Below are 24,032 nucleotides of genomic sequence, written 5' to 3' on the forward strand. Positions count from 1 at the left end.
TATATGTATAATACACATCTGCAAACATGGAAAATGTACTATATATATATATATATATATATATATATATATATATATATATATATATATATATATATATATATATACATATAAATGAAAATATACATTACATATTTTTAAGTCAATCAGCTCTTCTTATGCTTAAAAATTCTTATGCTTAAAGATTGCCATTTGTTGCAAGCGAGATTAAATGCGGCGCAAATAAAAATGAATCTAGCTTGTAAGTGCAGAAACGTAGACTTGCTGCTTGTTACTAAGCAGAATTTATATGACGCAATCTCTTTTTTTTTCTCAATACAACTAAGATCATTTAATATGCGACAATGACATGTATGTTTTTAAATTGGGTATTCGTAAAACATGTTTGTTTTGTTGTGGGAAAGCCCCTGTCCTCATCGCCGCCTCAACGGGCCTGATGACATGTTAGCATTCCCAGCTGTTGTTTGTCTGTCTGCTGTAAGGTGATCACGCCCGCCTGAGGAGTACGCTCGCTGGCTCAGGGCGACAAAGGGACAAGAAGAGTAAAGTAGCAAGGTGTCGAGTATCAGCGCCAGGGCGTGAATCAGTCGTGTGAATCAGTCGTCACGGGTTTGGTGCAGTAAGAGCAGGAAGTCGGACATCCCCAACTCAAACAGGAAGTAGGCCACGTAACACAACAAGTATTTTTTTGTGTGACCTATGCTACTATTCTTGATATGTATTGTTAGCATTACTATTATTAAATAACCTTTGAAGTGGCACAAACAGAACACACACACACACCTACCTATATATATATATATATATATATATATATATATATATATATATATATATATATATATATATATATATATATATATATATATATATATATATGTATATATATATATATATATATATGTATATATATATATATATATATATATATATATATATATATAGTATATATGCATATATGGACATATTTTAAAAAGATATATATTGTTTTAAATAAAGAAAACTATGTTTATATATATGCATACATATATATGTGTATATATATATATATATATATATATATATATATATATATATATATATATATATATATATATATATATATATATATTAGAGCTGCAACAACTAATCGATTAAATCGATTAAAATCGATTATAAAAATAGTTGCCGATTAATTTAGTCATCAATTCGTTGGATCTATGCTATGCGCATGCGCAGAGGCTTTTTATTTGTATTTATTTTTTATTTATTTTTTTTAATTTTTTTTTTTTTTTTTAATAAACCTTTATTTATAAACTGCAACATTTACAAACAGCTGAGAAACAATAATCAAAATAAGTATGGTGCCAGTATGCTGTTTTGTTTTCAATAAAATACTGGAAAGGATAGAAATGTAGTTTGTCTCTTTTATCCAATTATCAATCGATTAATAGAATGAATAATCGACAGATTAAACGATTATCAAATTAATCGTTAGTTTCAGCCCTAATATATATATATATATATATTATTACATACACATATATATATATATATATATATATATATATATATATATATATATATATATATACACTATATATATATATATATATATATATATATATATGTATATATATATATATATTTAAAAAATTATAACAAATACAAATAAAATGATACTATATAGCGGATAATAGCACACATTCCTTGACTTCGGATATAACCTGCAATGTAATACAAAACAAATAATATATTTTTGCTATTAATTATGCAAACAGCTAAGCTTAGCTAAGCTCAAAGACAAGAAAAGGTGCAATTAAGTCAATTTTAAACGCATAAATGCTAGAAAATAACAGTACTCTTTTTTTTTTATAAACAGAAGCTAAGATAAGCTAACAGACAGCTAGGTGTGTTTTTTTTGCTAATTATGTACATACAGTAGATTCACGGTTAACCTCCACATATTGCTAATAAATGTGATAATGTAATACTTCTATTAAACTACCAGGGCTGTTATTATGTAGATTAATGATAACAAAAAACACTAAATGTTGGAAACTAACAATGAGGCTAAGCTAACAGACATTTAGCTGTTGTCTCATGCTAACTACATACACAAACCATGGTTAAAGTCCACTAAATGCAAAGAACGTCCATAAAGCAAGACTAAGGCTGTTATCAAGTAATTTATTATAACAACATACACATTTTATATTTTAAAAAAAAAAACAGCGGATATTGGAGAAGTATTCCTGGTGTAAAATGGCGCTAAGCTAACACGCAGCTAGGCTAAGTGTGGTTTCATGCTAACTATGTACACAAATAAGTAATTAAATTATATAGCACAGATTATTTAAATTAAATTGTGTTGTAATGTATATGCTTTGGGGCACAAACAACGGACAAAGGATAATATAAAAGTATGTCTGCTAAAAAAGGCTGCATGCTAACTTAGCATTAGCCACCTTTTTTGAAGCAAACATGTATTTGAACCTCAAGTGACATACCTGTTTACACCACAGCATGCAGTCTGTAAGTGGCCACAAAGTCATTATCACAATTCATGTGTCATTTAAAGATAAGTGCTGTAAAAAAAAAAAAAAAAAAAGGCCTTAAAATGGGGGGGATTGCCCCCACAGCACACCCTTTTATGTCGGTGGATCAAAAGTGACTGAAGCTCCGCCCTCTTCTTCCCCACCACACACACACACACACACACACACACACACACACACACACACACACACACACACACACACACACACACACACACACAGTCTTGTATTTGTTACCTTCTTGAGACCTGAGAAAAATGCCTACCTCTTTAGGACCAGCCTTTCTAGATACATAAAGAAGTGTATTTACAACATTAATAATATATACACACTATGCAAATATAAAATAGCTTGTTGTGAACAATGAGTTGGAATTTCACAGGAAAAAGGTCACAATTTCACAAGAAAAACTTAGAATTTTGGCAGTATTATAATAAAAGTCGTCATTTTACTCAAAGCAAGTCCAAAAAAATTATTTGTGCAATATTATGATAAAAGTTGGAATTTTACTCAATAACAGTCGCAATTTTACAAGAAAAGCTTAAAATGTTGGCAATTTTATGAAAAGAGTACACATGTTACTCAACAAAAGTCCACAATTTGAAAAGAAAACTTAAAAATAGAGATGTCCGATAAATGCTTTAAAATGTAATATCGGAAATTATCGGTATTGTTTTTTTTGTTTTTGGTATCGTTTTTGTTTTTATTTTATTTTATTATTATTTTTAAATAAATCAACATAAAAAAAAAACCACAAGATACACTTACAATTAGTGCACTAACCCAACAAAAACCCTCCCCCATTTACACTCATTCACACTCATTAACACAAAAGGGTTGTTTCTTTCTGTTATTAATATTGTGGTTCCTACATTATATATCAATATATATCAATACAGTCTGCGTGCTGCTGGTCCACTAATAGTACTAACCTTTAATAGTTAATTTTACTCATTTTCATTAATTACTAGTTTCTATGTAACTGTTTTTATATTGCTTTACTTTCTTTTTTATTCAATAAAATGTTTTTAATTTATTTATCTTATTTTGTTTTATTAATTAAAAAAAAAAAGGACCTTATCTTCACCATATTAGGCATAATAATGTGTTAATTCCACGACTGTATATATCGGTATCGGTTGATATCAGTATTGGTTGATATCGGTATCGGTAATTAAGAGTTGGACAACATCGGAATATCGGATATCGGCAAAAAAGCCATTATCGGACATCCCTACTTAAAAATGTTGGCAATATTATAATAATAATCTGGATTTTCTTCGGCAAAATTATGACATGATTTTACTCGAAATATGTCACTACTTTACAAGAACAACATAAATGGCAATATTGTGATAAAAGTCCGAATATGATATGACAAATGTCACCATTTTGCATTAAAAAGTACTCATTTTACATTAAAAAAAAAAGTACTAATTTTACGAGAAAATATTGCAAGATTACAGAAACAGAAAGAATATGAGAAACTGTTCCCAATTCTATAAGAAAAAAGTCGACACATTGTGAGAAAAAGACTGATTTGACTTCATTTGTATTTTTTTGTTTGTAATTGTTTTTTAATCTTCATGATTTACTTCAAGTTATTACAGCATGTCTCTAAAAACATATTTATTTGTTTATATTAAATTAATTTTGGTCAAAGGGGGCGCATTTCAATTTCTTACACACACTTGTTATTTCATATGTTGACCAGAGGGGGAGCACTTTTAAAAGCGACACACAGTCAATTTGAAAAATCCCTCCTTTCTGGGACCACCCTAATTTTGATAGATTTCACCACCAGGGGTACAAATGAGACATTCTCTATTACATGCAATGTTATTGGGACCATGATTTAGGTCATCACTTGTTCACACCTCCTCATATGGAAGATACGTTTCCTTCTTCATGTCTCAAGAAGGGCAGGCATACAAGAACACACACACACGCACACACACACACACACACACACGCACCAGTGAGTGGGGATTATTGAAATAAACATCCAAAAAAAGGTCACGAGTCCCCCGTGGAGTGTTTTTTTTTTTTTTTTTTTTTTTTAAACACCAGTAAGTTGAACTGTGACACTTTATTATCCACGCTTTCATCCTAAAAGAATGGGAATTTCCACATCATCCAGGGAAATCCCCACCCACCCCCAAAAAGAAAAAGTTTTAATTAGATGGAGAATGCTGTTAAAGTCACACAAGCTTATTTTTGTTTTGGGTTTAAAAAAAAGGAAAAAAAGTGACATTTGAAGGATGTTTAAGCCTTTAAATGCTGAAAAGTCAACATGGAGGATGGAAGTTTTACAAGACGCACGACTTGCAGATTTCCTTTTTTAATTTTTTTTTATAAAAAATATAAAACTGCATAAGAATATTCCATGTCGTCTTTGGACAATACATTAGGTACGCCTCCTGCACATATTTGACTTATTTTTGCTTTCAAAAATGTCTGCTCGAAAAAAGTAACAATATATATGCAGTATAATAAATTGTGCCAAAATGTTGTGCTAAAAGTGTAACAAATTAAGATATTTCGGTAGTAGTATTATAATTAATAATAATGTGTATATTGTATTGTATATTGATGGTCATAAATATTAAGCGGTGTGGAAGTCACACCGCAAGAGCCAAGCGTGCAGGTTTTACCAAGGTTTTAATGAACAATTGTTTTAAAACAAGTTTTTTCTCCAGTAGAACGTGACCTCTCAGCCACGTCCGTATCCTCTCTCTCTCTTTCTCTGCTCCCGGCCGCTCACTGTTAAAGACAACAGATGATTAGATTACCACGTACCATCTGTGTAATCTAATCACCTGCCAGCTGTGTCTCGCCGTCCGCACATGCCCCGCCCCTATCCGGTGGTGCTCCGCCCTCAACACCATCGACATAGGCGGTGACCTTTGCTCCTGCGGGCGCGCTGATCACACTCTCCCTCCACAAGCGGTATTGTTACTATTATTAATATGATCACATATATCACATTCCTGTACGTGAATGGACCGACAGATTGTGTGCCTGATTCTAACATACAGACGGCTACTCGGTATGTGTGTGGGGGAGAGAATGGAGAGACAGATACAGTATGTGTGTTTGTGTATGTGAATGGACAAATGTAAATCTATTCACATACATTTAAACATTATGCGCGTACGTAAACATTCATACAGGCTATGTAGGTACGTAAACGGACAAATGTTTGCATTGTGTGTGAGGGAAAGTACATGTTTACATTACTATTATGTATGTGAGAGGACAAACACACTTACGATATGTGAAAGGATAAACAAATACATTATGTTTGGCTGTGGTTGGAAAGACAGTTGTTTGCGTTATGTATTGTATGTATGTGGGCAAGTGTTTGCATCGTGTGTGTATGAGAATGGACACACGCATACATTATGTGTGAATGTAAACGAACAACGATGATTACAATATGTATATATGTGAATGGATAGACAAATGCGCACATTGTATGTGGTTGTAAATGGACTGATAGATGTTTGCATAGTGTATATGTGACTGGACTGACATACAGTATTTACATTATATGTACAGTATATGTGATTGGATAGACAGTTGTTTGCATTACGTATGTGACCAGACAGGCAGGTTATATACAGTATGTATTGTATGTAAACAAGTGTTTGCATCGTGTGTGTATGACAATGGACACACGCGTACATTATGTGTGAATGTAAACGAACAACGATGATTACAATATGTATATATGTGAATGGATAGACAAAAATTATTAATATTATATTACATGATAATTTATTATTATCATGTTTATCTAGGAAGTATTTTATTTTGTAATGTTTTCTTGTTTTGCTTGAAATATTTCACACAATTTATCAATTTATCGAATAGCACACAATGTTTAACTATTAATGAAGATCTAGCATTATTTTATTCATTAATTTAACTTTTTTAACTACAGGTAATATTTATGTGCTTGTTTTATTTCATTAAATACATTTTAACTTTTATTTTTTTTAAAGAAATAAAAACAAGAAAAACATGTAAACAAATCAATCAAAACTATTAAAGGGCATTTTATTCATTTATTTTATTTATTAGTTTAACTTTTTTATATATCTACATGTTATATTTATTTGTGTGTTTTTTAAGATTTCAGCATTTTCCTCAATTAAAAACACATGAATTATATTTATATGAAAATAAAGAAAATAAACAAACAATAAAACGTACAATAAATAATTAAAACTATGAAAGTGCAGGTCCAGGATTAACTTATTCATTATTTTCCCTTTTTCAATTACATGTTATATTTCTGTGCAGGCTTTATTTTATTCATTACATTTTTTTCCCCAAGTATTTTGTCATTTCTCAACGAAAAACGCACAAATATTAAATAGATAGAAACAATAAACAATAAAATGTAAAAAAAAAAATTATAGTGTTTTATTTAATTCAACACTTTTTTTTAAAAAGATTTTTGCATTTTCTTTTAATTTCTCAATGAAAAACGCATTAACTGTAATGGGTTTATATCGTGAAAATAAAATAGAACAAAGAATAAAATGTAAAAAAAAAAAAGTAAATCAAAACCATCAAAGTGCAGATCCAGGATTATTGTATTAATGTATTTAATATTTTATTGAACACTTTTTTTTTTTTTTTTTAAGATTTCAGCATTTTCTTTATTTTAAAAAAAATTGAAAAACGCATTAATCGAAATAAATAGAACATCCATCCTTCTATCCGACTTTATCCGCTTATCCAAAGGCGGGTCGCGGGGGCAGCAGCCTAAGCAGAAAGCCCAGACAAACAAACAATAAAATGTTAACAAATATGGCGTCATGCTTGATAGAACATTTTGAAAGTACAAATATATATATATATATATATATAGTCAACCTTTTTGCTGATATTTTACTCATAAGAATTTGACCTTCAATGAATAAGATAAAGACATAAATTCATTATGAACCTCTGGTATTTTGTGAGGTTTGCACATTTGATTGAGTGGGGAAAAAGTGACATCATTAAGGACCATTCATTCAGAAGCTGAGAGTCAGGTTTGCTGCGGTGTCCTTCTAACAACCTTTTGTCTTCTTCAGTGTGTGTGTGTGTGTGTGTGTGTGTGTGTGTGTGTGTGTCTGCAGGAAACACACTTTCCACGTTGACCTCAGTCATCAAAGTCATTTTTTCATATTGAAATAACTTTTGAGCACAGAGACCTTTAAAATAGGAAGCAGCCACCGTGACGTACACACATCACTTCCTCCATCTTACCTTTGACTTTACTCTCGTTTTTACTAATTTCACCCTTGACTTTACAAATGTAGCAACCTTTTTCAAAAAGTCATTCACATTCCTGTACGTGAATGGACCGGCATATTGTGCGCCTAATTCTAACATACAGACGGTTACTCGGTGTGTGTGTGTGTGTGTGGGTGAGAGAATGGAGAGACAGGTGTGTGTGTGTGTGTGTGTGTGTGTGTGTGTGTGTGTGTGTGTGTGTGTGTGTGTGTGTGTGTGTGTGTGTGTGTGTGTGTGTGTGTGAATGGACAAATCTATTCACATACATTTCCACATTAAAGCGTGTACGTAAACATACATACAGACTTGGTACGTACGTAAACGGACAAATGTTTGCATTGTGTGTACATTATTATTATGTATGTGAGTGGACAAACACACCTACGATGTGTGAAAAGACAAACAAATACATTATGTTTGGCTGTGGTTGGATAGACAGTTGTTTGCGTTATGTATGTGAACAGACAGGCAGGTTATATACAGTACGTATTGTATGTAAACAAGTGTGTGTATGAGAATGGACACACGCTTACATTATGTGTGAATGTAAATGAACAACGATTATTACAATATGTATATATGTGAATGGATAGACAAATGCGCACATTATATGTACAAACCCCGTTTCCATATGAGTTGGGAAATTGTGTTAGATGTAAATATAAACGGAATACAATGATTTGCAAATCCTTTTCAACCCATATTCAGTTGAATGCACTACGAAGACAACATATTTGATGTTCAAACTCATAACTCATTTATTTGTTTTTTGCAAATAATAATTAACTTAGAATTTCATGGCTGCAACACGTGCCAAAGTAGTTGGGAAAGGGCATGTTCACCACTGTGTTACATGGCCTTTCCTTTTAACAACACTCAGTAAACATTTGGGAACTGAGGAGACACATTTTTTAAGCTTCTCAGGTGGAATTCTTACCCATTCTTGCTTGATGTACAGCTTAAGTTGTTCAACAGTCCGGGGGTCTCCGTTGTGGTATTTTAGGCTTCATAATGCGCCACACATTTTCAGGCAGGCCAGTCTAGTACCCGCACTCTTTTACTATGAAGCCACGTTGATGTAACACGTGGCTTGGCATTGTCTTGCTGAAATAAGCAGGGGCGTCCATGGTAACGTTGCTTGGATGGCAACATATGTTGCTCCAAAACCTGTATGTACCTTTCAGCATTAATGGCGCCTTCACAGATGTGTAAGTTAACCATGTCTTGGGCACTAATACATCCCCACAGATGCTGGCTTTTCAACTTTGCGCCTATAACAATCCGGATGGTTCTTTTCCTCTTTGGTCCGGAGGACACGACGTCCACAGTTTCCAAAAACAATTTGAAATGTGGACTCGTCAGACCACAGAACACTTTTTCACTTTGTATCAGTCCATCTTAGATGAGCTCAGGCCCAGCGAAGCCGACGGCGTTTCTGGGTGTTGTTGATAAACGGTTTCCGCCTTGCATAGGAGAGTTTTAACTTGCACTTACAGATGTAGCGAACAACTGTAGTTACTGACAGTGGGTTTCTGAAGTGTTCCTGAGCCCATGTGGTGATATCCTTTACACACTGATGTCAATCAATCAATCAATCAATGTTTATTTATATAGCCCTAAATCACAAGTGTCTCAAAGGGCTGCACAAGCCACAACGACATCCTCGGTATAGCCCACATAAGGGCAAGGAAAAACTCAACCCAGTGGGACGTCGATGTGAATGACTATGAGAAACCTTGGAGAGGACCGCATATGTGGGTAACCCCCCCCCCCCCCCTCTAGGGAGACCGAATGCAATGGATGTCGAGTGGGTCTAACATAATATTGTGAGAGTCCAGTCCATAGTGGATCCAGCATAACAGTAAGAGTCCAGTCCACAGTGGGGTCAGCAGGAAACCATCCCGAGCGGAGACGGGTCAGCAGCGCAGAGATGTTCCCAACCAATATACAGGCGAGCGGTCCACCCCGGGTCCCGACCCCGGACAGCCAGCACCCCATCCATGGCCACCGGATCTGTGTGTCTTCCCCTCCACAAGGGATAGGGGGGAGCAGAGGAGAAAAGAAAAGATGGCCACCGGATCTGTGTGTCTTCCCCTCCACAAGGGATAGGGGGGAGCAGAGGAGAAAAGAAAAGAAACGGCAGATCAACTGGTCTAAAAAAAGGGGGGCTATTCAAAGGCTAGAGTATACAAATGAGTTTTGAGATGGGACTTAAATGTTTCTACTGAGGTAGCATCTCTAATTGTTACCGGGAGGGCATTCCATAGTGCTGGAGCCCGAATAGAAAACGCTCTACAGCCCGCAGACTTTTTTTGGGCTCTGGGAATCACTAATAAGCCGGAGTTCTTTGAACGCAGATTTCTTGCCGGGACATATGGTACAATACAATCGGTAAGATAGGCTGGAGCTAGACCGTGTAGTATTTTATACGTAAGTAGTAAAACCTTAAAGTCGCATCTTAAGTGCACAGGAAGCCAGTGCAGGTGAGCCAGTATAGGCGTAATATGATCAAACTTTCTTGTTCTTGTCAAAAGTCTAGCAGCCGCATTTTGTACCAACTGTAATCTTTTAATGCTAGACATAGGGAGACCCGAAAATAATACGTTACAGTAATCGAGACGAGACGTAACGAACGCATGAATAATGATCTCAGCGTCGCTAGTGGACAAAATGGAACGAATTTTAGCGATATTACGGAGATGAAAGAAGGCCGTTTTAGTAACACTCTTAATGTGTGACTCAAAGGAGAGAGTTGGGTCGAAGATAATACCCAGATTCTTTACTGAGTCGCTTTGTGTAATTGTTTGGTTGTCAAATGTTAAGGTGGTATTATCAAATAAATGTCGGTGTTTAGCAGGACCGATAATCAGCATTTCCGTTTTCTTAGTGTTGAGTTGCAAGAAGTTAGCGGACATCCATTGTTTAATTTCATTAAGACACGCCTCCAGCTGACTACAATCCGGCGTGTTGGTCAGCTTTAGGGGCATGTAGAGTTGGGTGTCATCAGCATAGCAATGAAAGCTAACACCGTATTTGCGTATGATGTCGCCTAGCGGCAGCATGTAAATACTAAAGAGTGCAGGGCCAAGAACCGAACCTTGGGGGACTCCGCACGTTACCTTAACATAGTCCGAGGTCACATTGTTATGGGAGACGCATTGCATCCTGTCAGTAAGATAAGAGTTAAACCACGACAAGGCTAAGTCTGACATACCAATACGTGTTTTGATACGCTCTAATAAAATATTATGATCGACGGTATCGAAAGCAGCGCTAAGATCAAGAAGCAGCAACATAGATGACGCATCAGAATCCATCGTTAGCAGTAGATCATTAGTCATTTTTGCGAGGGCTGTCTCCGTAGAGTGATTTGCCCTGAAACCGGATTGAAAAGGTTCACAGAGATTGTTAGACACCAAGTGTTCATTTAGCTGCTGTGCGACAATTTTTTCGAGGATTTTCGAGATAAACGGAAGGTGGGACACCGGCCGGTAGTTTACCATGAGGTCAGGATCGAGGTTAGGTCTTTTGAGCAAAGGATGAATAACCGCTTTTTTGAATGCTAGTGGAACAGTGCCAGAGGAAAGTGATAAGTTTATAATATTTAGCACTGATGGACCTAATAATACAAAAAGCTCCTTAATAAGTTTCCCAGGAAATGGGTCAAGTAAACATGTTGTTTGTTTTGTCCCATTGACACATCTTAACAATTCCTCTAATGTTATTTCATCAAAGAGAGAGAAACTATTTTGGAGGGCGGTATCCTTCGTAGATACAGTCGTATCTGTGTTAATAGAACCCAGTTGTAGCTGCGATGCATTGTCTTTAATCTCCTTTCTAATGAGTTCAATTTTCTTATTAAAGAAATTCATAAAATCATCTGCTGAGTGGGTGGAGCTACTGGGAGGAGTCCCTTGTTGGGTTAGCGATGCTACTGTACTAAACAAAAATTTCGGATCATTTTTGTTGAGGTGGATGAGATTTGAGTAATATTTAGCTTTAAGCATGTGTTTATAAGTTGTTAAACTATCACTCCATGCTTGATGGAAAACCTCAAGTTTAGTAGCGCGCCATTTGCGTTCCAGCTTTCTACATGATAATTTATGGGCTCTAGTTTCTTCTGTAAACCATGGGGTGCGCCTTTTAGGGGCTCTTTTAAGCTTTAGCGGTGCTATACTATCAATGGTGTCGCGCAGGGCGTCGTTAAAGTTGTTAGTGAGGTTATCAATAGAGCCGACATAGTTTGGGAATGGTGCCATTACCGAAGGCAGTAGGCCAGCAAGAGTCATCGTTGTGGCAGCATTAATGTTGCGGCTGCTATAGTAGTTATTATTATTAGTTTGTTGACAATGAGTCAGAACTTCGAATTTTATAAGGTAATGATCGGACATTACTTTAGTATACGGGAGTATCGTAACTTTGGAGGTGGTGACACCCCTGACCAGCACTAGATCTATCGTATTTCCGTTGCGATGCGTAGGTTCATTTATTATTTGTGTAAGACCACAGCTATCAATTATAGTCTGGAGCGCCATGCACTGAGGGTCCGATGGGGTATTCATATGGATATTAAAGTCCCCCATTATGATTATATTGTCGGCGTGCGTCACTAAATCAGCAACGAACTCTGAAAATTCACTGATGAAGTCCGAATTGGGTCCTGGGGGGCGGTAGATAACAGCCAGGTGGAGAGGCAGCGGTGTGACAAACCTCATAGTAAGCATCTCAAACGAGTTATATTTATTATTTAGGTTCGGGGTAAGATTAAAGTTTTTATTGTCGCTTGTTGATGCAGTACAGCCTGAGGGATCGAAGGTCAGGGGCTTAGCTGCTTACGTGCAGTGATTTCTCCAGATTCTCTGAACCCTTTGATGATATTATGGACCATAGATGGTGAAATCCCTAAATTCCTTGCAATAGCTGGTTGAGGAAGGTTTTTCTTAAACTGTTCAACAATTTGCTCACGCATTTGTTGACAAAGTGGTGACCCTCGCCCCATCCTTGTTTGTGAATGACTGAGCATTTCATGGAATCTACTTTTATACCCAATCATGGCACCCACCTGTTCCCAATTTGCCTGTTCACCTGTGGGATGTTCCAAATAAGTGTTTGATGAGCATTCCTCAACTTTATCAGTATTTATTGCCACCTTTCCCAACTTCTTTGTCACGTGTTGCTGGCATCAAATTCTAAAGTTAATGATTATTTGCAAAAAAAAAAAAAAAAGTTTATCAGTTTGAACATCAAATATGTTGTCTTTGTAGCATATTCAACTGAATATGGGTTGAAAAGGATTTGCAAATCATTGTATTCCGTTTATATTTACATCTAACACAATTTCCCAACTCATATGACAACGGGGTTTGTAGTTGTAAATGGACTGATGGATGTTTGCATAATGTATATGTGACTGGACTGACATACAATATTTACACTGTATGTATATGTGATTGGATAGACAGTTGTTTGCGTTATGTATGTGAACAGACAGGCAGGTTATATACAGTACGTATTGTATGTAAACAAGTGTTTGCATAGTGTGTGTATGAGAATGGACACACGCTTACATTATGTGTGAATGTAAACGAACAACGATGATTACAATATGTATATATGTGAATGGATAGACACATGCGCACATTACATGTGGCTGTAAATGGACTGATAGATAACATAACATGTGAATGGACACGTGTGTCTCTCTGAATGGACAAACATAATGTGGAAAAATTAATAGATAGAAATATGTATGAGTATGCAATGACAGCGCTATGGACATGTGTGTTTGCATTTTGTGTCAGTGAATGGACAAACAAGTGTTCATTACATGTGTAGGTCGGAGGTGGGTGTGAATGGACAAAGTAAAGACGCAGTATTGAGACGTGTGCCCGAGCCAAAGAAGTGCATCCTCTTTATCTACATGACCTCATTGTCGGCAGCCAGCGAGGGACTGGCCTTGATTTCATCAGATCATCAACTTTCCCTTTCAATGGCGCCACCGGAAACTCAACTGTACAACAAAATCTGCGTCAGCAACTTTTCGTATTACACAAAGAAACAAAAACGGCCGTCACACTCATTCCAGCACCTTCTACATGCAAATGTATAGCATCAGCAACACAGTAATTACCTCAAGATATCTATATTTAATTTTATATATATATATATATATATATATATATATATATATATATATATATATATATATATATATATATATATGTATATATATAAATTACAGTAATTCAAAATAATTTGTTAAAAAATAAAACTGTACTTAATTTGAATTGTTTTAACTATTTCCTCACAAAATTTTCCTTGATTTTAATGCAAAATATCAAACTTTCATGGTACTGTTTTTTTATATTTTGTGTGGAAATGGGCACTTTTATTGTTTTAAATGTAATGTATCTTAAATAAGTACTGCATTATTTTCTGCAATTTTTTTGTTATGTGAAAACAAACTGATTGTTTTGCTCACTTGTTTTGTTCATTTTAATGTGATATCAGGAATGTTAGCATTAAGTACTCTTTGGTTTAAAAAAAATAAAAAATCATGCAATTTTCCATCCATACATCCATTTTCTACCGCTTGTCCCTTTTTGGGGTCGCGGGGGGTGCTGGAGCCTATCTCAGCTGCATTCGGGCGGAAGGAGGGGTACTGTCTGGACAAGTCGCCACCTCATCGCAGGGCCAACACAGATAAGACAGACAACATCCACAATTTTAGTTATACAAAAATAAACAATTGGCTCATTGTTTTTATTACTTAATTTATTTTATTTGGGACAAGCGGTAGAAAATGGATGGATGGATGAATTTTATTTGGAATGATTATTTACTATTTATTATTTTTAAGACCCTTCTTAAAACCCATTTTTATTCACTGGCTTTTAACCCAGCATGAGACTTTGAACTGTTTTTAGCTTTTAACTTTTTGAACTGTTTTTAACTTTTAAACTGTTTTTATCTAACAAACTGTTCTTAGGGTACAATACGTACTGTATATAACCTGCCTGTCTGTTCACATACATAACGCAAACAACTGTCTATCCAATCACATATACATACAGTGTAAATATTGTATGTCAGTCTCAGTGGCCTAGTGGTTAGAGTGTCCGTCCTGAGATCGGTAGGTTGGGAGTTCAAACGCCGGCCGAGTCATACCAAAGACTATAAAAATGGGACCCATTACCTCCCTGCTTGGCACTCAGCATCAAGGGTTGGAATTGGGGGTTAAATCACCAAAATGATTCCCGGGCGCAGCCACCGCTGCTGCCCACTGCTCCCCTCACATCCCAGGGGGTGATCAAGGGTGATGGGTCAAATGCAGAGAATAATCTCGCCACACCTAGTGTGTGTGTGACATTGGTACTTTAACTTTAACTTTATATTTGCTTTTTAAATGTGTATTTTTATTTCTGTTTTAAATGTTATTTTTTAGTCTGTCCTTTGCCTCCATTTCTTTGTGGTGTACAGCCCTTTGTTTTTCAACTGTGCTTGTCTTTAAAGGGCTTTATAAATAAAGTTGGTATGGTATGGTATGGTATTTTATTGTTATGCTCTGTAAACAAATTTTGATTTGTCCATTTTAATTTCCTGTATTTTTTACCCAATTATTTCCCCCCCAAAAAATCCTTGTTAATTCAAATGTATTACATTTGTAATGAATTATTTTTTGGGTAATTATTTAATATCCTTTTTTTTTTTTCAATGAATTAAAAAAAAAGTGAAATAAAATACATAAAATGATCCATGTCTTATCGTACACGGCAACATTTGCTGCCAAACCACTATTTCAATAAAATTGGAGGCGCGGTGTGTAGGAAATAAGACTGGACACAAGAAGACGTGCTCCTGCCATACTACTGTATTCCATCTTTCAAAAAGAAAGACATGATTCAATATTACTTAACAATATGTTAAAAGTAGCTTCAGTGTTAATACATCACACACTCTATGACTCATTGATAGTGAGTACTCGCTTCTTCTTTCATTCTTGAAGTCTTCTCAAACAAGCTGGCTACGCAACGTCAAAAAAAAAATAAAAATAAAAATTGGTAACTGGTACATTTTCTTAAACAGAAACAATAAAAAGAACATTGTCAAGTATCAAGTTGGGGTCGGGGGTCAAGGGGTGGAGACCAGCTGACTAAGCACCTTTTTGTCAAAGTGAATGTTGCCGTGCTGAGAAGTGACGGGATAATAAGCCACAATATGTCAAATACAACTTTTAATTAATAATAATTATAGATTTGTCATTTTTCTCTCTCGCTTTAATCATTTCAGACCATGGCTTGTTCAGTCAAAAAGAAATGGCCGACTAAAACATCACAAGCACGCCAGGACATTTTATTCAACAGTGGCATTTTTTTTTCCAATTCTTCCCGTTTTGTGTTCTTAGTTCAGCAGGTCCGTACGGGTCCCGTCGGAGCCGCGCGGCAAGGAAAACGAAGCAAGGCAGCGTCGGGTGTGATTCGGGCACAGCGGGAGCGAACAGTCGGGTTGGCGTGGGGTGGGGGAGGGGGGGTTGTTGCGGGAAAAGGAACGCCCAGGCGCCCGTTTTCATGTGTGCACGCGCGCGTCTTGGCTCGGCGACCTCAGTGCGCCGCAAAGGTGGCCTTCTTCAGACTAAAGTTGGACCAGTTGATGGACAGCCGCTGACGCGTTTGCCGCGCAGAGTCCAAGCAGAACCTGCACACACCAAGACGTCAACGTCACATGTTAGCAACTCTTCTATGCAGACTTCCTTTCCTGCTATTTCTACAGCAGGGATATCCAAAGTGCGACACAGGGGGCATTTATAATTAGGACTGCAGCCCACAAAAAAAAAAAAGAAAAACCCCCCAGAAAAATTCATAAAAAATGAATTAATAAAAAAAGTATCTAGGGATATTTTGATTGATTTTTTTTAATTTTTATAATGATGCCCGAAGCTCGAGTTTTGTTGGCCCCCCAAAAATGTGTTAAAATTCATATAAAATAAATACAAATACATATAAAAACAAAAAAAAGTCATACCAAATATACAATTAATACAAAAAGTATCTAGGGATATTTTGATTGATTTTTTTTTGGATTTTTTATAAAGCTCGAGTTTTGTTGGCCCCCCAAAAATGTGTTAAAATTCATATAAAATAAATACAAATACATATAAAAACTAAAAAAAGTCATACCAAATATACAATTAATACAAAAAGCATGTGGTGACATTTTTTATAATAAAAAAAAGTTACAAAATAAATAAAATCATATAAAATAAATACAAAAAAGTGGGGACATTTTGATATATACTTTTTTATAATCAAGACCACAGCTCAAATTTTGTTGGTCCACAAAATAAAAAAGAAACTGAAAAATGTATAGAAAATATGTAATAATTTTTACAAACAAATCACGCCACAAAAAAAAAAAAAATTTTTTTTTTTTTTTTTTTTATAATTAGGACCGCAGCTTGGCCCACAAAAAAAGAGAAAAAAACCCATTAAAAATTCATAAAAAAATAGTTAATACAAAAAGTATCTAGGGATATTTTTTATTGTTTTATAATGATGCCCGAAGCTCGAGTTTTGTTGGCCCCCCCCCAATTTTTCAAAAATTCATACAAAATATTAAAGTAGTGCGGCACGGGGGCCATTTATAATTAGGACCGCAGCTTGGCCCACAAAAAAAAACAAAAAAAAAAACATGAAGAATTAAAAAAAAAAAAATGTATACAAAAAGTATCTAGGGATATTTTGATTTTGATTTTTTTTTTTTTTATAATGATGCCCGAAGCTGAAGTTTGGTTGGCCCCCCCAATTTAAAAAAATGTCATATAAAATAAATACAAATACATATAAAAACAATGTGGGGACATTTTGATATATATTTTTTTATTATTATGACCGCAGCTTGAATTTTGCTGGTCACAAAATAAAAAATTGGAAAAATTAACACAAAATATTGGTACAAATGAATAAAAAAATTTTGGGGGGACATTCTGATATTTTTTTTCATAACTATGCCCACAGCTTGAGTTTTGTTGGCCCACAACAACAAAAAGGCTGAACAATTCATACAAAATATAATATTAATACAAAAGGTATGTGGGGACATTTTGATATATATTTTTGAACAATTATGCCCACAAATCAAGTTTTGTTGGCCCACAAAAAAATAACTTTTTTTTTACAAATTCATACCAAATATACAATTAATACAAAAAGCATGTGGTGCCATTTTGATATTTTTTTTTTATAACTATGCATGCAGCTCGAGTTTTGTTGGCTCACAAAAAAAGTAAAAAAAAAAAAAAATCATAAAATAAATACAAATGAATACAAAAAAAGTGGGGACATTTTGATATATACTTTTTTATAATTAAGACCGAATTTAAAAAAAAATTTTTATTAAAAAAAAAATCTGAAAAATGTATACAAAATATAATATTTTTACAAACGAATACAAAAAGTATTTGGGGACATTCTGATATTTTTTTCATAACTATGCCTGCAGCTCGAGTTATGTTGTCCCACAAAAAAGAAAAAGAAAAAAAAAGGTGAAAAATTCATACAAAATATAAAATTAATATAAAGAGTATGTAGGAACATTTTGTATAGTTATGACTGCAGCTCTAGCTTTGTTGGCCCACCAAATTATATATATTTTTAAATTAAATAAATACAAAAAGGTATTTGGGGACAGTTTGATATATTTTTAAAAATAATTCTGCCCAGAGATCGAGTTTTGTTGGCCCACACACACACAAAAAACACTGAAAATATATCAAATATACAATTAATACAAAAAGTATGTGGTGACATTCGGATATTTTTTTTTATAATTATGCACGCAGCTTGAGTTTTGGTGGCCCACAAAAAAAAACCTGAAAAATTCATACAAAATATAAATTAAATACAAATTAATATAAAAAGTATGTGGGGGACATTTTAATATATATATATATATATATATATATATATATATATATATTTTATAATTATGCTCGCAGCTCAAGTTCTGTTGGCCCAAAAAAAAAGCTGAAAAATTCATACCAATATAAAATTAATACAAAAAGTATGTGGGGGACATTTTAATATTGTTTTCTTTTGTACAAAAAAAATGCTACAACCATGCAACAGACACATCAAAAGTTAGCGTCAGCCTTGTGTTATAAGTGACAAATTGTTTATCATTATCGAAATTTAAGATTTTTTCTCATTACATTACGGTACATCTTTTTGTTGTTTTTTCTGCCATTATGTTGCGGGCCAATGAAACTCGAGCTTTGGTCCGCAAGTGGCCGCACTTTGGACACCCCTGTAAGAACTAATGATAGTACACGTTGTCACCTATAACACAAACATGACACTACATTTTCTGTCTGTATGTAATAAATGTGTTTTCAGCATTTTTGTTTTTTTACAAAATAAAATATCTAAATTGCCCCTGTATACTTTGACTTTTCCTTATGCAGCCCTCGGTGAAAAAAGTTTGGACATCCCTGCTCTAGAGTTTACAAATACAATTGTACCTAAAAAAAAAAAAAAAAAGTAAACCAGATGCCACGAAAACTAACGTGCTTAAAAGTCCCATATTACATAATTTTTAAACCATTTGAAATAAGTCTGACATGTACCTCAATAGTGTATGGGAAGCGTTCTTGCCTTGATGCTGACATTTAGACGGTTAAAAAGAGCTTTTAGTAAACTCTGCTGGGAATATGGGGTTTGGTGTGTACATAGCTTTAATTCTAATGAGCTGTGTTTGTCTATGACAGTTCTATTGTGTACTTGAGGGGTGGAACAATAAACCGTAATTATGATAATCCCGGTAAAGCTCCCAAAAGTCTTACCGTTTTAAATCAAAATGACGGAAAAACCGTGATTGATAAAAGCACTTTGATAACCTCCGAATTTGTTTTGCTTAGGGGCGGTCCACAGCGCTAACATTACACTCCCATTTTAACAGCAATGTCACACTAGGTTAGCATGTGGAAAAACTAACTGATCAAACTCAAAACCCTGTAATCTGTAACTGACCGAGTTAGCGGAAATTATTTTAAGATGTGTAGCGAAGCCTGATTTGTTTTACATATATCCACGAGAAAGATGCTTTTTTTTCATGTCGTCATGAAAAAGCCTGCAAAAGCGAGCATTAGAGCATCTCTTCTCTCCAAAATGGAGCAAACAAGTGAAGATGATCACCCTAAAAAAAAAAGATTAAAAAAAAAGTGACTTTTGCATAATAGGGGACCTTTAAGCTGCAGTACGCCTTCAGTGCCCGCGTTTTGTCAAAGAAGATCACTACTCCTCATACATCAAATCATAGAAAGTGTGCTTGAAGACACGCAGGATATGACGCTTGACAGAAAAATGAAAATTTTCAACATACCTTTTGAAATATTCCACTTCGCGTTCCGTCTCGTCCATTTCAGTGCTATCCAGATCGATGTCTTTGGGTAGGAACACATCATCTAAAACACAAGCGTCAACTTTTTTTTTAATTGCATAGAAAATTGTGAGAATTTATATTCATTGGGCCCCTAAATAAAAAGCCTCGAGCCGTTTGAGGAAGTAGAAATGAGCTAGGTCTGGTTTGGAAAGTCCAGAGGGCTTTAGTGTCGCGTCTCTCCCCGTTCAGCACGTCTATAGAAGCTCATTAACAGGAAGAGGATAAAACTACTAAATATTTGTAACACTAACGTTATAATAACGACATTTCTATTCAATTTAATTTGAAGCATGTTAAAATGTCACAACTAGAACACATTTTTCTCCACTGATTAACCAACCGCTAGTCTGGTCTCACCTCTGTATCATAATCAGCAGAAAAATAATTTAAAAAAACCCAACTGAACCCTACATGAGCAAGCCCTTGGCAACGGAGGGAAACCTTGGACAGAACCCCCGCTGTCTGTCTTGACCAGACAGAATAGAGAAATAAGAAATAAATTATTCAAAGAGTTCAGTGGTATAAAGCAGAAGGTGTTCTTATTCTACCCCAGTCCCATAATGAGTATATGATAGCAAACACTTTACTTCAACAGCTCTTTTGAATTATTTGTAAACACCATCTGCTTGTACGGTTTCCTAAACTGGCTCATATTAGCACATTGTTTCATTTAATCCAATCTGTAGTTGAATCCCACATACTGATACAGTAAATGCATTCAAAGTTGTGCCTGTATATAATATTCCTAAAATTGTATTGATCTTCTTTTGTTGAGAAGGACCGTTGTCCATTTTAGGACAGCCCATTGTTGTTTCCTTTGTACACATGTTTTTGCAGTTTGAAAAAGGTACAAAATCGGTTAGTTACAATATTTTAGAATGCATTCGTACAGTGCATCCGGAAAGTACCAGACATTTTTGCAAATGTCATGAAATCACATGTACATAAGTGTTCACAGTCTTTGCCATGAAGCTCAAAAGTGAGCACAGGTGCATCCTTTTTCAACCGAGCATCCTTGAGATATTCCTACAGCCTAATTGGAGCCCACCTGTGGTAAATTCATTTGATTGAACATGATTTGAAAAGGCACACACCTGTCCATATGTAAGGTCCCACACTTGACAGTGCATGTCAGAGCACAACCCAAGAATGAAGTCGAAGGAATTGTCGGTAGACCGTCAAGACACGATTGTCTCAAAGCACAAATCTGGGGAAACCTTCCAGAAGGACAACCATCTCTGCAGCAATCCACCAATCAGGCCTGTATGGTAGGGTGTAGTGGCCAGACGGAAACCTCTCAGACCATGAAAAACTAAATTCTCTGGTCTGATGACACAAGGTTTGAACTCTTCGGCGTGAACGCCAGGCACCATGTTTGGAGGAAACCAGGCACCGCTCATTACCAGGCCAATACCATCCCTACAGTGAAGCATGGCGGTGGCAGCATCATGCTGTGGGGATGGTTTTCAATGCAGGAACTAGGAGAATAGTCAAGATAGAGGGAAATATGAATGCAGCAATGTACAGAGACATCCTGGGTGAAAACCTGTTCCAGAGCACTCTTGATGGTTCATCTTTCAGCATGACAGCGGCCCTAAGCACACAGCCAAGTTATCAAAAGAATGGCTTTAAGACAACTCTGGAAATGTCCTTGAGTGGCCGAGCCAGAGTCCAGACTTGAATCAAATTGAACATCTCTGGAGAGATCCATAAATGGCTGCGCATCAATGCTTCCCATCTAACCCGAAGGAGCTTGAGAGGTGCTACAAAGAGGAATGGGTGGTACTGGCCAAAGATAGGTGTGCCATGCTTGTGGCATCGTATTCAAAAGGTCTTGTCGCCAAAGGTGCATCAAAGGGTCTAAATACTTATGTACATATGATTTCTTAGTTGTTGTTGTTTTTTTCTTTTAAATACATTTCAAAAAGCTCTTAAAAACTTGTCATTTTGGGGTAGAATTTAGAGGCCCCAAAAATGAATTAGTTCCATTTTGGAAAAGTGAAGCGTTGTGAATACGTTTCAGATGCACTGTATGTTCTCTGTACCCAGCCGTAGGTATTCTTCTGACTGTTCTTTTCTAAAGTACTGTTAGCGAGCAAAGTGTACTTGAATACGGTAATTGTTATCCTATATCTCCACACAGTAACTCAGGTATGGTAACACCAATGAACAGTAGACAGTATGGAGTGACTTTTGATTCAGAAGTTATTTTTGTCTCATTTCAATATTGCAATATTTCTCGTCACTTTGTTTTATGTGCTTGATACGTGGTTTCCAGCTCACTTTATCATCTATTATACCTCCTAAAAATGTTTTTTCTTGTCCTGTCTCGATGTGTCCACCATCTATTTCTATTTGTGTTTGACTATTTTCCTTACCTTTTCCAAATAGCATTATTTTAGTTTTACTTACATTCAAGGATAATCTGTTTTCATTAAAACATTTCTTTAGTTTGTTCATTTGTACCCGCACCGTTTTGAGGACTTCCTGTGTGTTTCCCCCTGAGCAGAATGCAGTGGTGTCATCTGCGAATAGGATTAATTTAAGGTATTTTGTGCTTTTACTGATGTCCTTTATATACAGATTAAATAGTTTTGGTCCCAAAACAGACACTTGGGGTAAGCCACAAGATCTATCTGAGCATCTATCTGTTTATCGGTTGCTCAAATTGTGACTTTTTCCCCCCCGCGAGATCAATAGGGCAGATTATTGATAGATAAACAATGATGTCATAGCATTGCCTCAAGCTCTTCGCAGCTAATCAGATTGAACTATGGAGGTTATTTAAGGACAAACTACAGAGTGATTCCAAAGTGCAGCTTTTTAAATGTTTATTGACTCTGCATATTGTACTAATAAAATACAGATGATTACATATGACACTGATTTATTTGTTTGACCTAAAATCAGTTTTGGACAAATTAATAAAAGTAAAGTTTTTTTTTACTTTTTTGTATTTATTTTTTTTATGTTTGGGGTTCCGAATCAATCCAAAGTTTTCAAGAATCGATTTTTCAAAATACATTTTTTAGTTTAGCTGTTGCACAAATAAGTCATACGCCAGCCGCCAAAATATATATTTTTTAATCTGCAACCTGTTTTGAAAAAGTTGTATTATTATTTATACACCAAATAATATTGCAAGAATCGGTTTGAACCAAGAATCTAATCGTCAACATAAGAATCGGAATCAAATCGAATCGTGAGTTCAAGACCCCCATCCAGAATAAATACCTTCAACAAAGGTAACTGAATTAGTATCGGAATTAGTCCTTCATAAAATGTAATTAGTTACAGGGGAAAGTAATTGTTGCATTACTTTTTTGAAAAACCTTCAAATATCTGCCGTGTGCTGTTGAGCGGTGACCAGGGGTGTCCTAAATGTGGCGTGACGACCACTTGCGGCCTGCAGCTAATTTTTTAACGATCGGAACGTTCTAAAAAAAGAGTGGAATATAAAGCAACGAGGTGAAATGTAATGAGAAAAAGTTGCAATGATGACTAATAACACAAAGCTGCCATTGCTAAAAAAAATAATAAATAAAAATAAAAATAAATCAATCAATGGTATGACTTATTGACCAAATCAAGGCTCTAAATACATCACGTCAAATATTCTACTTTAAACATTTTTTTTGAGAAAACACTGCTTATTTTCTGTGTATGCCATAGAAAAATAAAAGAAAAATTGAGGAAAAAAGCCATAAAACAAACTTTTTTTTTTTAAAAAACAATAGATTTGAAGTTGATCTAGAGACTTAAGCATTG

The 24,032-nt window shown here is 35.2% G+C and overlaps 1 protein-coding gene across 2 annotated transcripts in view; it reads right to left on the reverse strand.

The window, feature by feature from the left end:
- Positions 1 to 16,160: 16,160 nt before the first annotated feature.
- fam193a (family with sequence similarity 193 member A) overlaps positions 16,161 to 24,032 on the reverse strand; it is a 43,607-nt gene continuing 35,735 nt past the window's right edge. For both annotated transcript variants that reach the window (XM_061984130.1, XM_061984131.2), the window contains exons 22-23: positions 20,205 to 20,286; positions 16,161 to 16,523 (exon numbers count right to left, since the gene is read on the reverse strand). In XM_061984130.1, coding sequence (XP_061840114.1) covers positions 16,430 to 16,523; positions 20,205 to 20,286 — 176 coding nt within the window. In that variant the 3' untranslated portion in view covers positions 16,161 to 16,429. The remainder of the gene's footprint in view (positions 16,524 to 20,204; positions 20,287 to 24,032) is intronic.

Source organism: Nerophis lumbriciformis, linkage group LG25 (assembly GCF_033978685.3).
Source record: "Nerophis lumbriciformis linkage group LG25, RoL_Nlum_v2.1, whole genome shotgun sequence".
Taxonomy (NCBI): domain Eukaryota; kingdom Metazoa; phylum Chordata; class Actinopteri; order Syngnathiformes; family Syngnathidae; genus Nerophis; species Nerophis lumbriciformis.